The sequence below is a fragment of the Thamnophis elegans genome, chromosome 16, assembly GCF_009769535.1.
Source record: "Thamnophis elegans isolate rThaEle1 chromosome 16, rThaEle1.pri, whole genome shotgun sequence".
NCBI lineage: Eukaryota > Metazoa > Chordata > Lepidosauria > Squamata > Colubridae > Thamnophis > Thamnophis elegans.
Genome location: NC_045556.1, coordinates 311114 through 332582, shown reverse-complemented (window position 1 = coordinate 332582; position 21469 = coordinate 311114). Strand labels below are relative to the sequence as shown.

The 21469-nt window shown below is 51.7% G+C and overlaps 2 protein-coding genes across 3 annotated transcripts; both read right to left on the bottom strand.

The window, feature by feature from the left end:
* Positions 1–254: 254 nt before the first annotated feature.
* Positions 255–2163, bottom strand: POLR2M (RNA polymerase II subunit M). Its single transcript, XM_032232869.1, has 4 exons — positions 1967–2163; positions 1704–1889; positions 1484–1631; positions 255–801 (listed from the first exon to the last, which is right to left on the bottom strand). Exons 1-4 carry the CDS (start codon positions 2056–2058, stop codon positions 661–663), a joined length of 567 nt encoding a protein of 188 aa, XP_032088760.1. The 5' UTR covers positions 2059–2163; the 3' UTR covers positions 255–660.
* Positions 2164–2803: 640 nt separating this feature from the next.
* MYZAP (myocardial zonula adherens protein) lies at positions 2804–20417 on the bottom strand. 2 transcript variants are annotated; one of them, XM_032232867.1, is made up of 13 exons: positions 20224–20413; positions 19141–19239; positions 16090–16248; positions 15080–15172; positions 13998–14111; positions 13084–13236; positions 12405–12530; positions 11499–11627; positions 9219–9304; positions 8845–8950; positions 4730–4813; positions 4082–4182; positions 2804–3612 (listed from the first exon to the last, which is right to left on the bottom strand). In XM_032232867.1, the coding sequence occupies exons 1-13, from the start codon at positions 20290–20292 to the stop codon at positions 3486–3488; spliced, it is 1446 nt and encodes a 481-aa protein (XP_032088758.1). In that variant the 5' UTR covers positions 20293–20413; the 3' UTR covers positions 2804–3485. The 2 variants fall into 2 exon arrangements, with proteins under 2 accessions (XP_032088758.1, XP_032088759.1); XM_032232868.1 differs by lacking the exons at positions 2804–3612; positions 4082–4182; positions 4730–4813 and adding an exon at positions 4893–8116 and having other exon boundaries at positions 20224–20417.
* Between the last annotated feature and the right edge of the window lie 1052 nt (positions 20418–21469).

Here is a 21469-nt window from a genome sequence, read left to right as displayed (position 1 = left end):
ACACCTGGACAGCTGCGGCCCCTTTCACGGCCAACTCTCCCACAGGACCTCTTAACCCAGCCTGCCCATCAGGCTTGTGGGATTTCAGCACCCATCACGGAGGCCACCTCCTAGAGGCCCCAACTCTTCCTTCAGGGCCATTTGGGGAGGGTAGATGGGACATAGTGTTCCCTGCACCCAGAAGTAGAGACAAACACCCTCATGAGAGACAATCTTTTTTCCTCCTCCTGGAGATAACGAGAAGAGACATACAGTGCACAAAGGCCCCAAATTTTAATGTAATTTTTTAAAAAAAGTGTAGAAACAACTCTAATAAAAAATATTGCAGCCTTACACTGTGTTTGTTTTGGAGCAACCCTCACCAGAGAAGGCTCCAAGGCAGCTACAAAATTTCTGCTGCTCCTGCATAGCTGATCTTCAATCCAGCACCTGGGAAGCTGTTTGGTCAGGCATTGCTCTCCTCTCCTAACGCTTGTGATGAGTGACTGTCAGGCTCGAGAGCTGTGCCAAGCACAAACCACAGCCAGGCTGCCCAACATTGCGCAGCTTTAGGCAACAGTGATGCTGCCCCCAGGCAAAGCACACTCCCGACTGGCTCTGAGCATGGAGAACGTCTTCAGTGTGGCCCGTTTCTTGCCTGCCGGCCAGTTCTCTTTAGAATCAACCCTCAGCTGAGCTGTCTTCCTCTTCATCCATGACTTCTCTGTAGCCGGTCATCATCTGCCCTTCCGGCTCATAGTGGACGGTCTTAATCCCAAACCTTTCCGATAGCTTTTGGGCAGCGACCTTAGCTTGCATCTCCTACAACAAGAGAGAAAACTTTGCATCAGACATTTGAATCGGTGTCAGACAAAAAGCTAAATTAGGTTACTGCAAAGAAGGCAGACAGGTCAGAACTCTTTTCAGGAAAACATTGCAAAATGCAAGGGAGGAAAAAGAAAGGATTATTCATACTAAACAATGAGACTTTTGCCAGATAGTGAGGAGTCTTGGAAAACATCTGGATGTCAAAAGCACATCAGAATGAGAGAGAGCTAGAAAGCCACAAAGTCAAAGGAAGCTCCTTTGGATGGAGAAGTGGTGAGTAACTCCCCAACTTCAGAACTGTGACTTTTGCACTTCTGTTCAAGCACACATCGTAAAACAGATACATCACAGGGTAAATAAAGCCAGAGGTTTCATCGAAGGCTTTATAGAGTCATGTTAAAGCGAAGTTTAAATATTCCAAAAGGAAGAATTTCTGGGGGGGGAGAGGCAGTAATGCTTGCAACAGATTTGATATTAGCTACTATATTTAATTAACCAAATCGGCAATTTTTCCCCACCCTATGGTCACCAGATCCCCACCCCCGCCTTCCCCCACTTCTCCCGATCTCTCCACCACTGCGGGGGGGTGGGGGGAGACGGGCCGAGGTGGAGCCTCGCTTCCCAGCCGCGCTCGCAGACCCTTCGCCTCAGACCCGGCCCCGCTCCCCGTCCGCACCTGCCGGGCCTCCTCCTGCCGGGCCTGGATGGCCACCGACTCGGCCAGGGGCAGCAGCCGCACGGGCGCGTGACGCAGCGGGGGCAGCCAGGCGGCCGACGCGTCCTCCGAGCGCCGCTTCTCCCCGCGGGGGGCTCCGCCGCGCCGCCTGCGGGAGAACGCTGCTTAGCGAGGGGCCGAGAAGGACCCCGCGGGACCCGCCCGGCCCCGCCATACTTACGCGCCGGCCCCGCGCAGGGCCCCCTCCGCCCCGAGAGAGAGGCCGGCCAGCGCCGCCGCCAGGGGAGCCGCATCCGGGGCGCCGTCGCTCCTCCGCCGCCGCTCGCGCTCCGCCACCGCCGCCCGCAGCCTGGCCGCGCATTCGCGCACGCGCTCGCCGCCGTCGGGCAACCGGGAAGCCACCGCCCTGCAAGGTACCAGGCAGAAGCTGAGTCTGCGCGCAGCGGGCCGCCCCTCCCCGCCCGTCCCTCCTCCGCCCCTCACCGGTCGCCCAGCAGCCTTTCCTGCCGCAGGAGCATCTCCCGCAGCTCCGGCAGGCTCCGCCCGCTCAGCGGGTCAGGCTCGGGCTTCGCCATGCTGGCGACGAGGGACCGTCGACGGCAGCGGCAGCGCTCTTCTGCCACCTGCTGGGCGCCGCCATCTTGCCGGAAGCCGGTTACGGCGGCCGGCCGGGCCAAAAGATCAGAGAATTACGGCGCCCCTAGAGGAGGGAGCAGCGGGCTAGTTTTGAGCATGCGCAGAGCTGCCTCCGCTTGGGCCGATTGCCAGCTGTCCCGGGCCGGACGCCCCCTGCCGGCCCAGCCGGGCTTTCACCCCCGCCCGCCGGAGCCCCCCTGTGCCGCCTGGCAGTGGCCTCGCCCAGGTCCCCACGCGCGTCCGCGGGCAGCGGCTGATCCCCAGCCTGGCCGAGCTCCGCGGCTGGATGTGGCGCCGCCCGCGGAGTTCTCCGGATTCGGATGCGCAGCCTGCAGCCGCCCCTGGGAGGCGATGCGGAGCAGATGCCCGAACGAAGGAAGCGATTATTTCGGGGTTCCCGGGGGTGGGGAGAGCTCTCGCCTGGGCGTCTCTCTCGGAAGGGTCTGCCTGCAGGGGCGGCTTCGGCTCGGCCGGATCCCCGGTGTAGCAGACCAGAGGAAGACTGAAGGGGGCCGTTCAGGAGCAACTCCACATTTCTTGTTTTGGGGAGCCTGAAAGCTCCTGTTCTTAACTCAGATTTCTATGTCACTGGTAGCAGGTTACGGCCAATTAGACAATTGTTGGTATGTAGCATTTATTGCATATGAAAAGCAATGTGATCTTACTAAAAATAGTGGCACAGCATAAAGAACAACAACTTTATTCAGGGGTCTGTGCATGGGACATGCCTTTAAAAGACCTTAAGGGATAAATGCTAGGAAATCTTGGTTTATAAAACAATGCAGCCATTTAAACAAACTTTACAAGCAGAAATGTCAGGACTGGCATGGACTGGCACGTCAGACCTGGGCAGAGTGTCCTGGGTTCAGTGGAGAGGCAGGTGTGGAAGGATCCCTGCCAATAACGAGATGATGACCGATGTGCCCTGAGCTCAGAAAGAGAGGGGGGGCAAACCTTTCCCCCCCCCCCGCACAGAGGGAGGAAGGCCGTCCTTGCCGGGTGGTTTTGCAGTCTTCCGCCATTAGCGTCCAGGAGCATCACCAGCATGGCAGAGCCATAAGTGCATGTCCGTGGCACGCGGCAGTCTCTCTTAGGCCGCAGTTGCTGCCGGAAGCAAAGTTGCCACGATGACTGTTTCTCCAAGAGAAGCACGAAGATCTGCCATCCTGGATGATGTTTGGACCACGGGGCCATTTCCTTTCCCAGAATTCCCGGACAGAAGCCTCTCGCACAGCGTTGCTTTCATCCTGTTCGTCTCCTTTGCTGGCCTTGCAGTCCCCAGGATGGCCCCGGTGCTGGAGGGCCTCAGTGGCGGCCCGCCCGGCTGCTGACCTCCACCCATTGAGCTAGCCGGCTGGGCGTGGCCTCACTTGCAGGGGGCTGCCGGGTCCAGGTGGTGATGCTTGGAAGAATATTCCAGGACCCGCATGAATGGACGATAGGTTCTGGCTGGCTGGAGCACTTCGAGAGGTAGCTGGCTTCCATTCGGGGGGCTGTTGGGACAGAAGCAACCTCACTGTGATTCCCTGCCCAAATATTAGGCATGTGGACGGACTGAGCCCAGAAGGAGGGAGGCAGGGTCACGTCAGGATGAGGTGCCTTTCAACTCATCTCTCCGGCTTAAAGCCTTTGTAAATTCACTTTGGTTTACTCAGAAAATGAAAGACAGGCAGCTCAGAAACAGCCCATCAAGCCAGGCAGCTCAGGAGGTTTCCACCTGCAGCCCCCTCTGAGTGGAAGCTGCCCGATGGCAAAGTGGGCAGGCTGGAAGGGCAGGGCTGAACCTGATGGCAGGAGGCCCCATGACGAAATGGGCGGGGGGGCTCTTGTCTGCTTGCCAGGGACCCCAGCCTCACCCACAAAGGGTGCCAGGGAAGCCCCTCCAGCCCCTGCTATGTCCTCTGGGGAAGACCACCCCCAGCTCCCTCCAGGAGACCCTCTGCAAAGGAGTCAGGCCGCTACCTGGCAGGGAGGTCGCATTCAACCCCGATCTCTCTGGTGTCCACCTCAGGCCTGGACTGGGTCTCCCTCAGGTAATCCAAACGGTCCTGCAGTTCCTTGTTCTGAAAGACACACAAGGGAGCCCTGTCTCCACCTTCCCTGCCTTCAGCCCTCCATACCCAGGAGGGGGGGGGAAAGGGAGTCTCCCCCAAGGGCGTCACACTTTTCATTTTTGCAAGGCTTCATTTCCCAGGTGTTCCTCCAAGGTGCAGGGAGGAGATGCCAGCCACGAAAGAGCTCCCCCATTTCATCCCCACAACAACCCTGTGAGGTAAGCTAGGTTGAAAGTGGGGGGGCAGTGAGGGGCCCAAGGGAGTTTCACGACCAACAAGAACTGGAACTCGGCCTGGCACAGAGAAGCCGAGGATGGGTGGTGGTTCATCGTGGTCGAAGGAAAGTCAGCTATCATCATCTGCTGAGGGCCTTGAAAACCTGAATTCCACAGGCAGGAGGAAGGTGGGCCCAAGGCGGAGGGCAATCTAATGCGACTCAGGAAAACCAAAGCCAGCCGCTGGGATTAAAACCAGGAGAGTTCAAAGCAGCTGCAACAGGGACAGTGCAGGAAGAGCTGAGGATCGAACACGTTCTGACAGTTAATCAAAGACTTACCTCTCCCTCGAGGAAAGAGATTTTCTCTAAAAGTTGTAATGCAAAGATCTCCTTTTGCTTCAGCTTCCTCTTTTGCAGCTCTGTCTACGGAAAAAGAACAAAAACCAGTAACTCCAGACAATGCTGCAGCTCCTCCAGAGGACCCACTGGGGGGGGGGGGGGGGGGACCAGCAAAGCCTCTCCACAGGCCGTGATCCTCAGACGGTGAAACCACAGGCCTCAAAACGTTTTCCTGCAGAATACAGGTGGGTAATTTTCAAAATTACAATTGGGGCACAGGTAAGTATTTAGCACCAGGAAACAGAATTTGCTTTAGGATTCCGAGAATGACTCCAAAGATTTCCTTTTCTTTTTTGAGTCTTTTTCCCCGCCTTTCCAACGAAAGTGGCCAATAGGATCAAAACATAAAATTAAAATCATGAGATCAAATCCTACAGCCAGAAGGCAGAACCAGCATTGAGTGGAGGCGGCTGCTGATGCTTGAGAGCCCCTCCTGCCTGGGGAGGGGCCCAAGCAGATTCTTGCCCCTGCTGTGGGCCCTTGGAGGGTGCTTCCTTTGAGCCCTTCATGGTCATCCAGCAGGTTCAGAAGTGGAGGATTTGATCTCCACGGGACAGGAGTTCCAGGACGTCCCCCCCACTGCCCTGCTGAACTAAGGGGGCCTGTGGAGCAGGTCACCAACACACACCGGCACACTGGCACACATCTTGACTTCCACGGGGGGGGGGGGGGAGGAAATCCATTTAATATATAAGGCCTCCCACATTGTCAGATTCCACCAGCGAAGTTGGGGAGCATCTCCTGGCCCTGCGTAGTTCACTTAAGAGTTTTGGACACGTCACGCTTCAGCTTTTGCAGAAACTGCTTCCTGTCCTCTGCCCTCCCAAGTTCTTTAGAAGAAAGTGCAAATATGTCAGTGACAATACATTAGGGCTCATATCTCGTAACCAATATACAAGAGCAGAGATTTATTGGGCACCCAGACAGCCATTTGGAAAAGCTGAAAATCCCAGCAGTGTCCTTATCAGTAATTGGACAGACACATTGGCCTCCTAAGGAAATGCAGGCTAAATGAGCCAAAGGGGCCGGATGCATTTCACTGGAGCTGTTGCCACAGAACAGCTGGATAGAGGCCTCCCCAGCCATAGGTGACACATCTTCCCCACTATCCACGCCGGGAAGCAGGTGGGACAGGGAGCAGCCCAGAGGGGAGTTGGGAGCAGGGTGTTCTGGTGGAAAACAAGGGAAGAGCTGGGTGTGTGCATGAGTGTGCAACAGAGGGTGGGGGGGAGCATCAGCAGGGCCAGCCGGGGAGGGCAGCAACAATTCTGGCTCCCCCAGAATTGAAAGGAAATGCTTGTGCAGTCAGGATTCAGACAGACACCCAACAGGACAGCAGCTCCTGAGGCTACAGTGAAATACACCAAACCCTTAAAAATAATGACCAGCTGGCAATTATTTTATCTCAATTAGAGTCATAGCAGCGTGGAATAATAACTACCCTTTCCTGGTTTGTTCTGTAGTCAGCAAAGTTGCTCTTTATTGTTGTTTTTAATAAACCTATTAGCCCCTCCCCCTTTCGGCAAAGAATGCTTTCAAAATTCACATAATTTCAAGTGGAAACAATTTATTAGAACTTCAATAACACTTTTTAAAATAAAAGTAGTTCACTGAAATACAGAGTTGCCAAAAGAGCAGCAGAACAGCCGACGCGAACCTTCTGTCTTTGAAGACTGAATCTCTGGAAGCCGGCCTGAAAAGCTCCCCCTGGCGGGTCTTCCAGCCCTCCCAACCTGAGGTCTGGCTTCAGCCTTTTAGGGTCTGGGGGAGGCTTCGGGGCCCAACCACCACCAACTTAGAGTGAAACAGCAAAGTCCAGAATCGGCAGGCTTTTCTTTGAAAACAATTGCACACCTTCTTATAAACAGAATTCCTCTACGTAGTAACTATATTGCAGCATAAGACCGAAAGTGCCCTGGCTGAGCCTTTCGATGATTCTTCTGTGTCCCCTGGGTTTCTTCCACCACCAGTGCAACAAGGGAGCCAAGGGGCATGTTGCGGGGGGGGGGGGGGGAGTGGGGAAAGAGGGAGGACAAATTGGCAGTTGTTCCCAGCAAATCGGCCACCGAAGCAGCTTTCTCTGTCCTCATGGACACTTTTGGTGACATTCTGCTATCTGTTTTCATGGCAATTTTCATTTCCTTGGGATTCATTCCATCGAGTCAGGTGCTTCCCTTGGATATCCTCCTCTTGCACAACAGCCAGGAAGCCCCGTTTCCTAGCAGGTTCTCTCTGGGCTTTGCCCCTCCACCGAGCCTCCTCATCAACTTTGGAGGCCATGCAGGAATTGGGAGGAGCCATTTTGGCTTCCATTGCAGAGCCTGCCAGTATCAGCTGGACCTTCTGGCTCGATATTACTACACCATTGGCAGCAGCTCTCCAGAATTGCATGCAAAGAGAAGCCTCTTTCAGCTTTTGTTACTACAAGTTTAAAATTAACGGAAGGTGTCCTCCAGAGGACACCCAAAAGCAGAATGCTGCGTAAGGCGAATGTGGAGTGGAGAAGGAGAACCAGGGATCAGTTTAGACCGCTAAATGTTTATTAATAAAAGTCCCTATTTATGCAAACATCACCAGCACAAAAGGAATCGTTTTACTTCTGCATTTCGGTCTGCACAGGTGCTCTACGACGTAATCCAATTCCGCCTGAGAATCTCAGAGCACCAACGCTCCTTCCACTGGGGGGGATGAGGGACGCAGCTTGGCACTCCCACTTTCTGAAAATGTGACTGTCATTGCAAAGAGTTGCTTTTAGGTGATGAAACATTTCAAGCCGCCATTACAGCTTTCCCTTCTGTACACAGCTTTGGCTTAAGCCTTGGTTCAGGTTTCACAATGGGAACGACACAAAAAATATCACAAGTGCTTGACGTGTCGTCTCTGGCCAATAGACCTCTGTGTGTTCATTCCCAGTCACGCTTTGTCTTTTGACCTCCAAAATAGCAGATGAAGGTCACCCCTTTTTCGGCTCCATGTGAAAGGGGAATGCTGAGACAGGATTTTCCCGGGTTCCGCCTTCTCACTGAGCGTTCAAGAACCCTTGTCAAGGTAAAGCCTTCTGCAGGACTCTCGCAGTGTTTATGGCCGAGGGTTTCCTCTTGTGGAGCTCAGATTCTGTGCGGACTGCCCATCGGAACGGCCATCCTACCGCACTGGACTTTTCCAGGTGAGCTACAGTATCACAATCCGGTTTGGTTTCTTGGCACCCGAGTCCCTTTTCTCCATGCTGCGTAATGGATCCTGCCCCATTTTGTGCTGGGTGACCCCCATCTATCATCGTCCAATGAATCTGAGACTAAATGTGGAGAAGAGCTCATGGGCCATAACCTAGAGACAGTGTGATGCAGTTGGTTAGGGGAAGGTCGCTCTAAAAGTGGACTCTGCAAACAATCTCTCAAATAAGGAGCTTCTTTTCACACCTTCCTTCCAGGGACATCGTGTCCTCCCATCTCTAAACCAGGCTGAGGGGGGGAAAGTACCCGAACAAGGAGCTGAATGTCACTCCCTGTAATCAGTCACCACCACCTTGGTTTTTCTTCGGTCAGTCTTACTAAGTGCCAATTTCATATCACAAAGGTTCATAAAATACATCAACGTCTACGTAGACGTTTTTATTTTACTCCCGTCTATTCTGATGTAATGGTCTGGAACTTCTGGGCACTTGAGGAAACAAAACGTAAGAAATACCAAGAGAACAATTTTGCTTACATGCTGCTGGGAACCCTATCAAATGTTGGACCTGGCAGCTGGTCTCTGGCAGGCCCCCAAATGCTCAAACTGCTGTGTTTCAGAGACGCCTCTCCCACTGCAGACCTTTCCTGAATTTTTGGAGAAAGCCATGAACCCAGCAGATCTACTAAACCCTGATCTGGATGTGCGCATTCAAGACGGCCCTTCTAGAATTCCTTCTGGAAACCTACGTGAGGTGTGAGAAGTTCGCCACAGCGCAGGAGAAGCTGTTTCGCTTGGATGCTGATCTGCTCCTGGAGTTTTTCCTTAGGAGCTCTAATCATCATGGACGCATTGGCAGGTTCTCCGCACAGTGTGTGACTCACCTCCTCAACCATGTGCTTGACTTTTTTCTGCTGACACAGAACCATGTCGTCCAGGTGCTGGATTCGTTCTCGGAGGCTGTCAGTAATTTCCTCAAGTTTGAGAGACCTGACGAAGGAAAGAGGCCCATAAAGAATCAACCGGTTCATGAAGGGCTTTCAAGTTTCCCTTTTCTCTGCTAAGCTTTCTCAGTGATCCTGCACTTCCTGCTTCTCGTTTTCCAGAATAGAGTCCAGCTTGGACTCTTGGTCACTGTCCCCTTCCCAGGCCTGCTCAATCAGACCTTCCAGGATGGGAGCAGGACGTCCAGACATATCCCTCTTCCAACTGAGCAGCCTCCCCAAGAGAACCAGAAGTCCCCAAGAGGTGGTCTTACCTTGGTTGGCTGGACTGGTGGTAGAGATCCGCTCCTTGTCGTTGCATTTCATGCTCCATTAATTGCTTTTGCAACTGATGGCGTTCCTGAGGGGATAAATACGGAGGAAAATGAATACATTTGGCCTTCCTCAACGACTCGGCCTCCCTCGGCAGCCTTAATGCCAGCCAAGTAAGTGATGGCGTTGACTTTTCAAAGCAACGTTCAGTTACCTGCCCGGAGACTGGCAGAGAGCCACATTTCACATCTCTCTGTCATAGATATCATTGCAGTCTGTGAATGTTGTAACTTTCATACACCTGTTGTCAAGAGCCGAGGTGGCGCAGTGGTTAAATGCAGCACTGCAGGCTACTGCTAGATCAGCAGTTCAGCGGTTCAAATCTCACCGGCTCAGGGTTGACTCAGCCTTCCATCCTTCCGAGGTGGGTAAAATGAGGACCCAGATTGTTGGGGGCAATATGCTGACTCTCTGTAAACCGCTTAGAGAGGGCTGAAAGCCCTATGAAGCGGTATATAAGTCTAACTGCTATTGCTATTGCCTGTGAATCTTCTACAGCTTTACAGGTTTAAATTCGTGACGTGGCTTTTTTCCCCTTCACTGAAGTGGGGCTGGGTGTGGCCAGTGCGTGAGACATCCGGCCCGTCGGTCGCAAGTTTGACACCCCTGTTCTAGAGCAAGAATCCTATCCAGGCAAATTGCACGGACAGCCCTCTAGCAGCCGTTCAAACCATGGCTTGATGGACTCCCCATCATCCCTACTTCCCTGGAGCTGCATATTGGTCCTCAAATAAACGACTCCTTCAGTCCTTAATTGAAGGAGTTAAATGATAACACAAACATGCTGTGAAATAAATTAACAACGATACAATGAAAAACTGATATATCTATGAATTGAATACTTTAGAATTCTTTTTTGATTTAAAAAGGATAAGGATAATAATGATTTTATGTATACTTGATAGAGGATTGGTGATATAATGTATAACGTTAAGGACATATTACAATGATATCTTGTTGATAAATAATTTTAATAAGGGAATAATTGAAAATTGGTATATATATGTAGCGACTATTTAGAATATTTTGTTGAAAAATGAAGGAATAAGATTTCTGTTTGAATGTATGATGTACAAGGATAATAATGAACATAAGCATACCTGATAAGTTGATTGGTGGAATTATGCATAATTGAAAATAGTGATATACAAATATAAATGGTTGGCAAAAAATTTTTTTTCCTATCACATGGGGATTATATAAAGGTATACTGTTATCAAATAGACAATCAAGAATGTAAGGGAATTATGATTTATTGGAAAAAATAATAATACTAATTGTAACTGAACGTATACTGTACAATGAAAGTGAAGGTATTTAGTTTATACTAGATGAAAGATCTGAGATGGTAAATGTTATTCGAAAATATGGATGTTAAAACACCTGTAACCAAACGACATGCTGTATGTGATGATGCTTTTTTTACTGTTGTGTGTATGTGTTGTCTATGTAATAAAAATAAAAATTTATATTAAAAAAAAATATAGAAACGACTCCTATAGAACAGAATCTCAACAGGACAATCCTGCTCCTGCCAATATCTCCCTACAGACCCCATCTGTCAAATAAAGGAAAGAAGCAGCGCTGAAAAGGCCTCTGAGGGGTCCGAAGGCCTCAAGCAAGAGGAAAAAGAGAGGAGAGAGAATCTACTACAACCAGTTCCGCAGCCCTGCCTTTCCTGTGGCCTGGATTACCTGGCCAGCAGGACTTGTTTTCCTAGGTAAATTGTGAGTTCCTAAGAGCAACAGGTCTGCTGACACATCGTTCTGGTTTCTGAAAACTTATCCTGCTCTACGGCATTGCTGAAGTGGTAGAATCTTTCACCCACCTACATTGTCCATTCCTGCCCCAGTTGGTGGACTCGACAGCTACTTGGAGGCTGGTCCCCTCCCTTCCAAGAATACCCCATGGAAATGAAGGAAGAGCAGTCTTGGGGGGAGGGTTATTTCCCCCCCTCTGCCTTCCAGCTGCAAAAGGGATCCACCTCCAAAGCCATTTGATCAAGGAATAGACACAATGGCCTCTCTAGAATACGGAGGAAAAGGATGAAAAGGGCCGTTTCTGGCCTTCCTGCTACAGATGTGAAATATTATACAGATGTGGACTGAAAAAAGTCAGGGGATTTTAATCTTTATTTTGCAAAGTGCGAAGAGCATGGAATAAATACCCCCAACACCACCTGTACCTCTATATTTAGAAAAAGATTTAAGTGATGTTCTTACATTTTCCATGCGCTGAATGAGTCGATCCAGCTCTCCAATTCGTTGATCTTTTTCCTGCAAACTTGTCTCTGTAAGCCTCATCTTCTTATTGGCATCCTCAATGGCCATAAGTAAACGATTCGTTTCCAACTTCCAAGAGAAAAACACACGAGATCACATTCCCCCGACTGGCAATTCCAAGGCTGCCTGGCTTCTAACTCCAGGTGGTTCCCCCCTTTCCCCAAATCCTAAGAATTGCCTGCAGCAACAAGAAAGAACCCATTCCTGACCTTCCACAAAAACCATACCCGCATTCCTCCTGGCAAGACCCCAAACCGTAATTTATTCCCAACGATTTTACAGTTGTTAAAATCTCCAGGGAAAGGAAGTGAATTCATACAGAATTGCAGAAAAGACACGTCCCTCTTACCGCCCGGGTCATCTGCTTATTTTAAGTATGTGTTTTCTCATAGCTGGGAAACCTGAGCTTTCTTCTCGGCTAGAGTCAGTTTAACTCATAGCCGAGTTTAATGAGACCGACTTCCAGATAATATGCACAAAGCCACCACATTCGCACATTCCTAGGTTTGCTTAGGGATTCTTATTCCTCACCCATTGTCTTTATTGTTTCTAAAACTTTTGGAAAGTCGTATTTTAAGAGAGGAGATTCTGCATTAAGTAAAACGTGTATATCACTCTTCTGTACAACTGAAAATTGTATAAAAGCACAGGTGTCCTTTACACACTCCAACAAGAGCCCCATTCAAGCTGGTAATTTAGCAAACTGAATTTCTACTATTAATCTTTGGGACATTGAAAACTGCTGTCCACAGACTGCAAACAACCCCAGAAACCGACTCTCCACCCTGATTTGCACTAAGGGTGGTGGCAGCCCTTCCGAAGGGAATGCCAGAGCATCCCACGTACAAGGAGTGTTTCCTTCTCAAGGGAATGCTTCCGTTCTTCTTCTTGAAGCTTTTCCTCATACTGACTGTAGAGTTTCCTGGTCATCTCTCTCATGACTTCCGCATTTGCTTCCTGTGAGCTTTCCACCTATTTAAAAGAACAGAAAGAAAAGTGGGGGAGGGGATTCCACTTAATGAAACAAATGCAAGACAGAAATAGAGGCCGCCCATAGAAAACCAGCTTTGTCTATGGCAGCCAAATGGATGGGAGTAAAAGGGGGGGGGGGCTCATAAGCACCCGGCCTTTGCAAGGCTCCTGCCCCCCGTTTACACAGTGGGTGGACTTCAAGTGGCAGAAGCAGCACACGGCCTTTGGGTTGTGAAGTGGCTTCTGTTCCTCTTGCCTGCATGGAGTGGAGTGCGGGGGGGGGGGAAGGAAATGGGGCAGATGCCTTCAAGCAAAACCTGGTAGTTGCAAGTTGAGAACGGTGCAGCTCAGCCCCTCCTGTCGGAAAACGGCCGCCTTGGGCCTCCAGGACAAGCTGAATGCAGAAGCCTGAAATCCCAGATGGCCTAAAGGGCCCTGGGAGCAGGAAGGTGGGCCTCGCCCGATCAGCCCTCTTTGCTTCTGAGCCAGAAGGCTTCCAGCCAGTCCGTGGTTTTGGACGGCCCTCCCAGGAACTCCCATTCCTGCCGCTCACCTTCAGACGGAGCAGTTCATTTTCCACCTTGGCCGTTTCCAGTTGCTTCTGCTTTTCCTTCAGTTTTTCCATGGATAATTCATGAGTTTGTTTCAGGTTCTGTATCTGGTCACGTATAACTGTGTTCTCCAAAGTAACATCAACTAAGGTTTTCTGAAAACGTGTGCAATAAAATACAAAATTATTTCACAACTGCTTGACAAAAGTTAGGATGAATCCTTTTTTCCCCCAGATGCACCTTTGGGCAAGAACTGCAAGGAACTAACTCTTCTGGCTTTCTTAAGAAGGGAAATGTACCAAATGCACGTTATATTGGAGGAGGGCAGCAACTCATCTTCTAGCTTAAATCCATCCACTTATTTAAATCTGCTGACTAACTCCAGGGGACTCTGGGTGATGAATGACCCCAGAGACATCCTTAAGACTTGAAATGGGATTCTGTGAGTGGAGGGAAGGAGAGAAACAGATACATCAACATTTCTTGGGAGCTGGGTGGAATGCAAACTGAATAAATAAACAAACATCCACCTTGCACATTTTCTGTTTATTATGTTTGTATACTACCATGTTAAAACATACACTCTCAGCTGTAAGGGTCAATTCTGCCACGTGTTTAAGTACAGCACATTGACCTTGCAAATTTCCAAGTGCTAGCAAATAAAACCTGTGAGTTAATTAAATTAATAAATCAATATCCTATCTTTGGACTAGTACTGTGAATAAAGCCTAGGAATTTTCAGCACAATATCCTTTTATAAGCAAAGCCATTTCTACAGAGCAAGGAAGCCAACTTTCAGCCTGTCGAATTTCAGATTCAAACTTTTCCCTCTACGGACGGACGGGGATGTGGATCAGGCCCTGCCCTCCAAAGACCCAACAGAGTGTAGAAGGAGCTGGGGGGGGGGGTTTCTTACCTGCAGCTCAATGGATGCCGAGGTTAGTGAACTGCTCATTTCGTGGAAACTCTCCAGGGCTGCCTCGTGCACCTGGATGTGGCTCTCTAGGGATGCCTGCTCAGCATGTGATACCTGTAGAAGAAACGCCAGGCTTGAGTTTCAGGAAGCAGGAATTGCATGGGAGCAACAGGAACTAACATCTCCATCCAAGGACTTTCACTAGAAGCCCATAAAAGAAAAGGCAAGGTTGGTACATTTGCCAGGGCACAAATTGCCGGCAGGGAAGTGAGGCTGGAGCCTGTTTTGGCAAAAAGAGACACACCATCTTCCTCTGGCAAGCTGCTGAATCCATAGGCTCTCGCTAACTGCCCAAGGAGCTGCTGCTGCTGACCATCCGTGGCAGTCCACCCACATCTGGCAGGGACAAGAAGCAGCTCCATATATCTGCGGGGGGGGGAGGGGAATCCCTTTAAAGAGACACTTTAAAGATTCAGGTATAAATCCTAACCCTTGAGGAGAGAGATAAGGTTTCCTGCCTAAGCAGGGGGTTGGACTAGAAGCCCCCCAAAGTCCTTTCCAACTCTATTCTATTTTAAATTCATGAGAAATATGTGAGGTTACACCAGTTCTTGCGCTCCGTATTGGAGACCTGGAACAGAGGTGGCTCTTTGGCGTTTCAAGGGAAAGTAAAGCAGCTTGAAGGTAAGAGAAGCGGAAATCTGCAAGCCAGACCAGGTGGTGCCAGGCTGCCAAAGGAGGAGTCTTCTGCACACTGAACGGGCACATGCCACAATGGCCTGCCAGCACAAGAGCCATCGGAGTGTAAAGGATGCTGCAGGAAAGGCGGTCCATATTTTCCATAAAGACAAATCAGTTGATTGCTTTGAAAAACGCCTGATTGGCCAAGGCCCCGTGTGGATCTAGGCCAGCGCGGGAGGAGTCTCTTCGGGAAGCATCGACAAACATCAGTTTGGTAAGAACTGGAGCTGGAGGGTCAGACCCCCCAACACGACGGTCCGGAGGCACAAAAAGCACCTCTCAAAGTGGAAAGGAGGAACTTGGGTGCTCAGCCGCCATTCAGGCCCAGCTGCTGCACGTACCGTCAGCTCACTCGAGAGCGCCTGGATTTTACGCTTCATTTCATCGTATTCTCCATACATTTTGTTTCTCACTCTTTCCAATGTCAATCTCACCTGGAACAGAAAGGTTACGATGCCTAAAATTCTTCTCCATGCTAGGTAAATAATAATTTTCAGAATCTAAATAGTCAAAGGTTTATAAAAGCAACAGGAAACCAAAGAATTTAAGGAAATCCTGGCTGTTTCTTTCTCCTATCTGAGGCAGGTATAATCTCAGACCTCTCACAGCTTAAAATGTGGTTCCTCAGCTGAGACCAGGAGCCCCATCCCAGGGCTCCCCCCACCCCCCTTCACAGAGCCAGGTGACGTCTCCGCTCTTGTCCCACTGCCTCAGACAGAAGCCTACACCTGAGCGAGAGATGCTCCCCACCTGCCTTGCCCCACTTGGAGCTTCTGGCCCCCGTTCTGCTCCTGAGTCTGGGGAGGCAGATCGGAAGGGAGCCTGGGGCCCCTCCACGTGTTGATGAAGGGTGTTTGATTAGAGAGGGGCCTGCCCTGCGTCCAAGCCTCTGAAGAGCCTCAGGGGCAGATGGGGCAGAATGTAGCCCTGATGCCACCTGAGATTGGCCTACAGACAGGGCAAAACCTAACGCGGCCTAAGGCCCCTTCCCGCACTCCCCTCTACCTGGTGGCCCCCCTGCAGACCCGCAGGTCACCTGCCAGGTCTATGGGGGAATCTGGTCAGTGGAACATGCCCCAGGCATCCAAATGCATAGCGGTACTTTGCAAAATTTAAAGATATGCAAATTATATTCCAGACAACAAATTGACTTCATTTTACAATTTTGTTCCGAGAGAAACCAGAACTGACTGCAGGGAGTAATGAGGTGAATTGTCCTCATCCTGCCACTGGAAGCAAAGGCACCAGAGTGCTGGATGGAGAAGGAGAGAAGGAAAGGATGGGGAAGGGAGCAGCAGCCGATCAAAATCCTTCCTTTCCTGCAAGCACATTGTATACAAATGTGACTCACATCTCGTATATATCTCATTTCTTCTTTCAGCTGGTGAGCTGACCATCCATAAACCACCATTTCTTTGTTGTGATTGTCATCGGACCGGTGCACAACACCATACACAACACCGTGCTTTAAGTCCCCAGCAGACAATCCTCCAGGCGCTTGGTAGAGTTGCTGTCGGAGTATATTCAAAAGTTATAAATGTAAAGAAAAGTAACACGTAATCTATGACTTATTCTAACCTACCTTCAATTTCATAAGGCTCTTCAAGATAAAAGGATGGAACTTTTTAAACATCAAGTAATATGAGCAGAACGTGTGCTCGTTCCTAAAAAGGCTCCGGACATCAGTGGGTGGCACAGCACCAACATCAGTTCCCTCCCGGAGACTGAAGGGATCCTGGGCCAACAGGGCAGCAGGAGGAAAGGGCTACTCCTTGCCTGGCTCCCTGGGCAACAGCTGGCGACCCTCTGGGGCTGGCCTAGGTGGTCCTTCAGCCGCATCTTCCTCTCTGAACACCTTCCGCGTTTCCATCATCGGTCAAAGCTAGTCGTACTCTCACACCAAGCTCTGAACTCACAGACCAGGCACCCGAGGAACAAAAACAGCTCTGGAGTGTAATTGAACTGCTACCTTTTAAAACTAATTTGTCTTCCTCAAGAAGGGAAAATCTACACCTACTTTGTCAAAATGTTCTTGTTTCAATTCTGCTCCTCTGCCCTTCCGGAAGCTCCTGCAGGAGTCGCCTTCCATGCCCAGAGAGCCTCTGACATCCAATTTTAATTCATTGTCTAAAAGATCAACTCAACAAAAGCTTCTCTGTTGCAACATGTGGGCACGGTCACCTGGCTGCCTAATGGCACTTAAGACTCATTGTGTGACATACGTTGTTTTGTTTAGATAAAATGTGTGTGGGGGGGGGGGGGTGGAGGCGTTTCCAGATGAACTGGGTGGAGAGCCAGATGCAGAAATAATGTTTCATTTCCTGGATAGTTTTATTTGGTCTCATATCCAACACTTGACTATAATGTTGATAGCTAAGAGCTCCTCTCTGGCACTCAGGAGTGAAGTGGCTGGAGGAGAGAAGAGGAGGTTCAGAGGTAGGTGCTCTTCCGAAGAAGAGGTACAGAACCAGAAGTTCTGGCCCTGTTCAAAGGATCACATTCTTCCCACTCAAGATCGCCTCAAGATAGTTCAGCAATGAGCTATGTTTACACAAACCTTTACACAGAAACACATCTAATTAAATTCTCTGCAATCCAACGCACAATGGCCTAGGAGGAGCCCTTCTTGAACCTGATGGTGTGTATCCGTAGGATTCCTCTCTAATCCCTCTTCTCCATGCAAAGAGCCATTTACAGTGGTTTCCCAGCGACCCCCACGGCCACTGGGGGGGGGGATAATACTCCGGACTTCCTGATTTTTAAAAAGTATTGAGGCTGATAAGGGGATGTGGGTTTTGGGGTTCTCTATGGCTGCCTTCTGGAGGCAAACACAACCGAGGCCTGGATGAATAAAACAGAACAACAAATTTGGAACAAAATTTTGATGTAGGATTTGAATTCATGCAGCCATCTCTGAATCCTTCTCACTACAGGACTGTAAATGTCAGCTTACTAGTATAAACTGTGCGGCAGGATTTTAATAAAATCCAAATCTGTTAATTCAGTTCGGCTGATTCCCTCCCCCAAATGCTACGTGTTAAGAGTGAGGAGGGAAGTATGGCGACTATTTCCAGTCCTATTAAAAAATAAAGAGTCTTCCCAGGCAAAATGCTGTTGTTTGCTGCCGTTCAAGAGGGCAGCTGTTCCTCAGGTCAACAGGAAGGTATTTGGCTGCAGAAGCAAAACTTTCCTGCAGCCACTGGTGGAGTCGAGCTCCCTGTGGAGCCGAAGGCCTGGGAGATGGTGCCCGGAGGAGATCTGGCCTTGCCACTCCTTCCCCAGCATTTGTCCCACCTTTGGTCCGCCCCCTTGGCTTTCCCTCCCAGAGGCGAGCAGCCTCCAGAGTGATCTAACCAGATTTCCAGTAACCTTTGGCCCCTTTGGCTGTGCCCCAGAGATTTCCATCAGGAAGAGGGGGGTGGAGGTTCTTTCTTGGCCCAGCAAGCTCTGCCACCTTTACGGTGGCTCCTCTGGGTGGATCTGCAGACTGACCCCCCCCCCATTTCTATGGCATCACCCCTCCAAGGGCAGCAACATCTACTCAGTACCCAGGAAGCACAGAAGCCAGTTCAGGAGCCCCACCCTGGCCAGCCAGCATTGTCTCTCAGAGGGCAAATTACTGCTGTGTTGCTAAAGGCCGACTGGCACCAACAGAGCACAGGGATGTCCACGTGACCTCACACGGCCATGGGTGTGGTGACAATAAAGCTGTTAGAAACTTCACAGGATGATTCTGCTGCGTGTTCCAGGTGGGGAAGAAGGGAACTCTCTGACTTTTGCCTGGCACATGAAATCTGTGCCTTGAAAGCTCCTCCTTGCCACAAGTGGGCTCCCCCCGGGCTTCTGCAGGAGCCTACGGACCCTTTCCCACACGCTCTTTCTCCAATTTAACTCTATTATTAGGGGCAATTTCTCCCCACCGTACAAACAGCAATTAAGTCAGGAAAGCCACTCCAGGGGAAGAACTAAATAATGTCCAGTCAAAAGGAGGTTTTCATTCAAGGTCCAAACTTCCACCCCCCCCCCCCCCCTCAGCCGACCCATCTGCCTCTGGTGAGGACCCCGAAGGGCCTCTCAAAAGGGCCTCAGAAACCATCCCCTAATCAGGTCGAATTCTAGATGATGAACCTTTTCAAAACTAAGATCCAGCAACAGCTTTTCCTTCAAAACCACCGGGCTTAATTAAAAAGAAAGCCCTGAACATCTTTGGATGCATTTCCCCCCAGAGGATGAAGGAAATTTCCAGGAACAGCCGGGAGTGTTTCTGCCGCAGGATCTGCCCTCTGGGAGAAACGCCCATCCACAAATGTTCTGGGCTTATTTTCAAGTGGCTCGTTTCAAGGGGCCCAGGCCACTGGGGGGGGGGGGGGGTCCTGTGAATTGCTGCCCTTCACCATCTCACCTTTGGGGTCTTTTCAGCCGTATTTGTCCCTCCTCCTCCTCCCCAAGGCGGCCAGCTTTCTTCCGCAGGCAGAGTTAAGCGCAGCCGACAGACGTTTGCCTGGAGGAGAGCAAAGGATCTGCTTACCATCTTCCTCTGCGCCCTTTGATTTGGGGCAGGTAAGCAGCGGAGGTGAAGGGCAGCTCAGCTCAGAAATGGCCACACGTTGTCAAAGGGATTGTCTCTGCCAAGCATTTTCTCCAAAGCCCGGCTTGTTCAGCTTCAATTGATTAGGAAACGCTCTTATGGAATAAGGAAGTTTTATAAATAAAAGGAGAACGAAGCCCATGGCGTAAGCTCACTGCTTCTGCAGCCATTTTGCAGAGAAGAGGGTTGGGGACCCCAGGCCCCTTTACAATCTTCACAGACAAAACAGCCCAATATTTTACTTACTTACCTTGTTGGTTTTGGGGGAAACCTGGATCAACATTCCGCCTCCAGTTCCACTAAAACCCAACTTGCCAGAGACTCTTTGTGAGGGGGAAAGTGGGAAGCAGCGCCTGGCAGCCTCCAAAGAGACCAGCCTCCCCCTCCCCCCCCAGGATGCCAAGGGCGCCTCCTGCCCCACCCGGCCCTCTCCTCCCTGCCAGCCTCGGGCAAGGGCAGCAGGCCAAGACCCCCGTCGGAAGACCCCCCCAAAGCCCCCGCCTGGCCTGCTGAAAGACCTCCGGCGCGCCCCTCCAGGTCTGCCTCCAAAGGCCTCCTCTTTGGGGAGCCGCTGCCGGGCCGCGCCGCCCAAGGCGCCGGAAGGCTGCGGGGGTTTTCTGCCCCTTGGCCGCCCCCTCCCCGCCCCCCGGAGCCCACGTCTTCCCCGGGGCCCGAAGACTCGACCGACGCGAGGGCTCCCGGCTGCCAGGCCCCTCCCGGGCCCCTCGGGGAAAGGCAGGCGGCGGGCCCAGCAGACCGGCAGGAGCCGCAGCGGAGGGAGCGTCTCTTTGTTGGCCGCGAAGTTTGGCCGGTCTGGAGCAGCCTCCCCGCCCTCCTCCGCCAGGGTCCCCGCCGCTTCTCCGGCCACGGATCCCGCCCGCCCGCCCGCCCGCTCACCTTCCGCCTGCTCTGCGGCTGCCTCGGCTTGGTGTGGGTCACCGTCAGCCCCGAGCTGTAGCGCAGCATCTCGGCCGCCGCCGCCTCTGGCTGCCCGCTCCCCGCAGCCCCCGCCACGGCTGGCGCGGCGCCTCCTCGGGCCAAGTGAGCCGATCCACCGCCCCGCGCAGCAAGGAAGGGCGCTCGCCCCGCCCCGGACCGCCGCCCCGCCCGGACCAGCCTCGCTGCCTGCTCAGCTGCCGGGAAAGCGGCCGGTGCCTCTTAGACGGCTGCGGGAAGGGCGCCCCAGCCGCGCCTCGGAAGGCTGTGCAGGGCGTCTCCCCTCGGCCAGCAGCCCCTCACGGAGCCGCTGTGGCCGGGCGGTCTCCGCCGCTTCTCCGGCCGAGGAGCTCGGCTGGCCGAGCCCTGCAGTGGGGCGCGCAGAGGTCCGGCTTCGGCCCCGGGTCGGGAAGCGACGGCGGCCCCAGGCTGAGCCCCGGGCTCTTCCCTGCAGGCCGGCCCAGCCCCGGCTCTTCCCCCTCGGGGTCGGCTGGGAAAGTCAGCGGGCCGTTTGCCCCAGCTCGGCCCTGTCGGCCCCGGCGGTGTCAGAAGGCCCGGCTCCTTAGGGACGACGAGGACGACGCGGGGCAGGCAGCCGGAGTGGCCGTGGGGCTGTTTCAAAAGCAAACTTTGGGCTCCGAGGGAAAAGTGGCCTCATTTCAAGGCAAATGTTTCCAAAATGCCCCCGGCTCTTTGTCCCAGGAGGCTCCCCCACTGGCAGGCAGGCCCCAGAATATGAACTGAGGGCAAACCGCCCTCCTGCCTGGCATTGGTGGATGGTACCTAGTTTGGGCAATGAAATGTCTCCACCAAGAAAACAGGCTCAGCCAGCACCAAAGACCCCCCCCCACACAGACACTTCAGCCTCAATATAGATTTTATTCTCCCAGTATCAGATAAATGGGCTCTTCTTGCAGATGTTTTAGATGCTACTTTTCAGTCGCGATTACAACAGGCTTCTGCACCATTTCCTTAGTCAAAGTCGACATTTCCCCAAACAAGGGGGCTGGTGGCACCTGGCAGCAGAGCGGGAGAACCTGCCAGGGTCCTTTAGCAAAAGGCACTACAGGAATAATAAGGTTGCTGTATCAGGGTTAGCATTTGCCCTTACAATGTCAGTTGAGCAATTAAGCCAGAATGACACAAACGTGACGCACCCAAGGACACAGTTATGGGTGAGCAGCAGCCTTAAGCGGCTGCCAGTCAC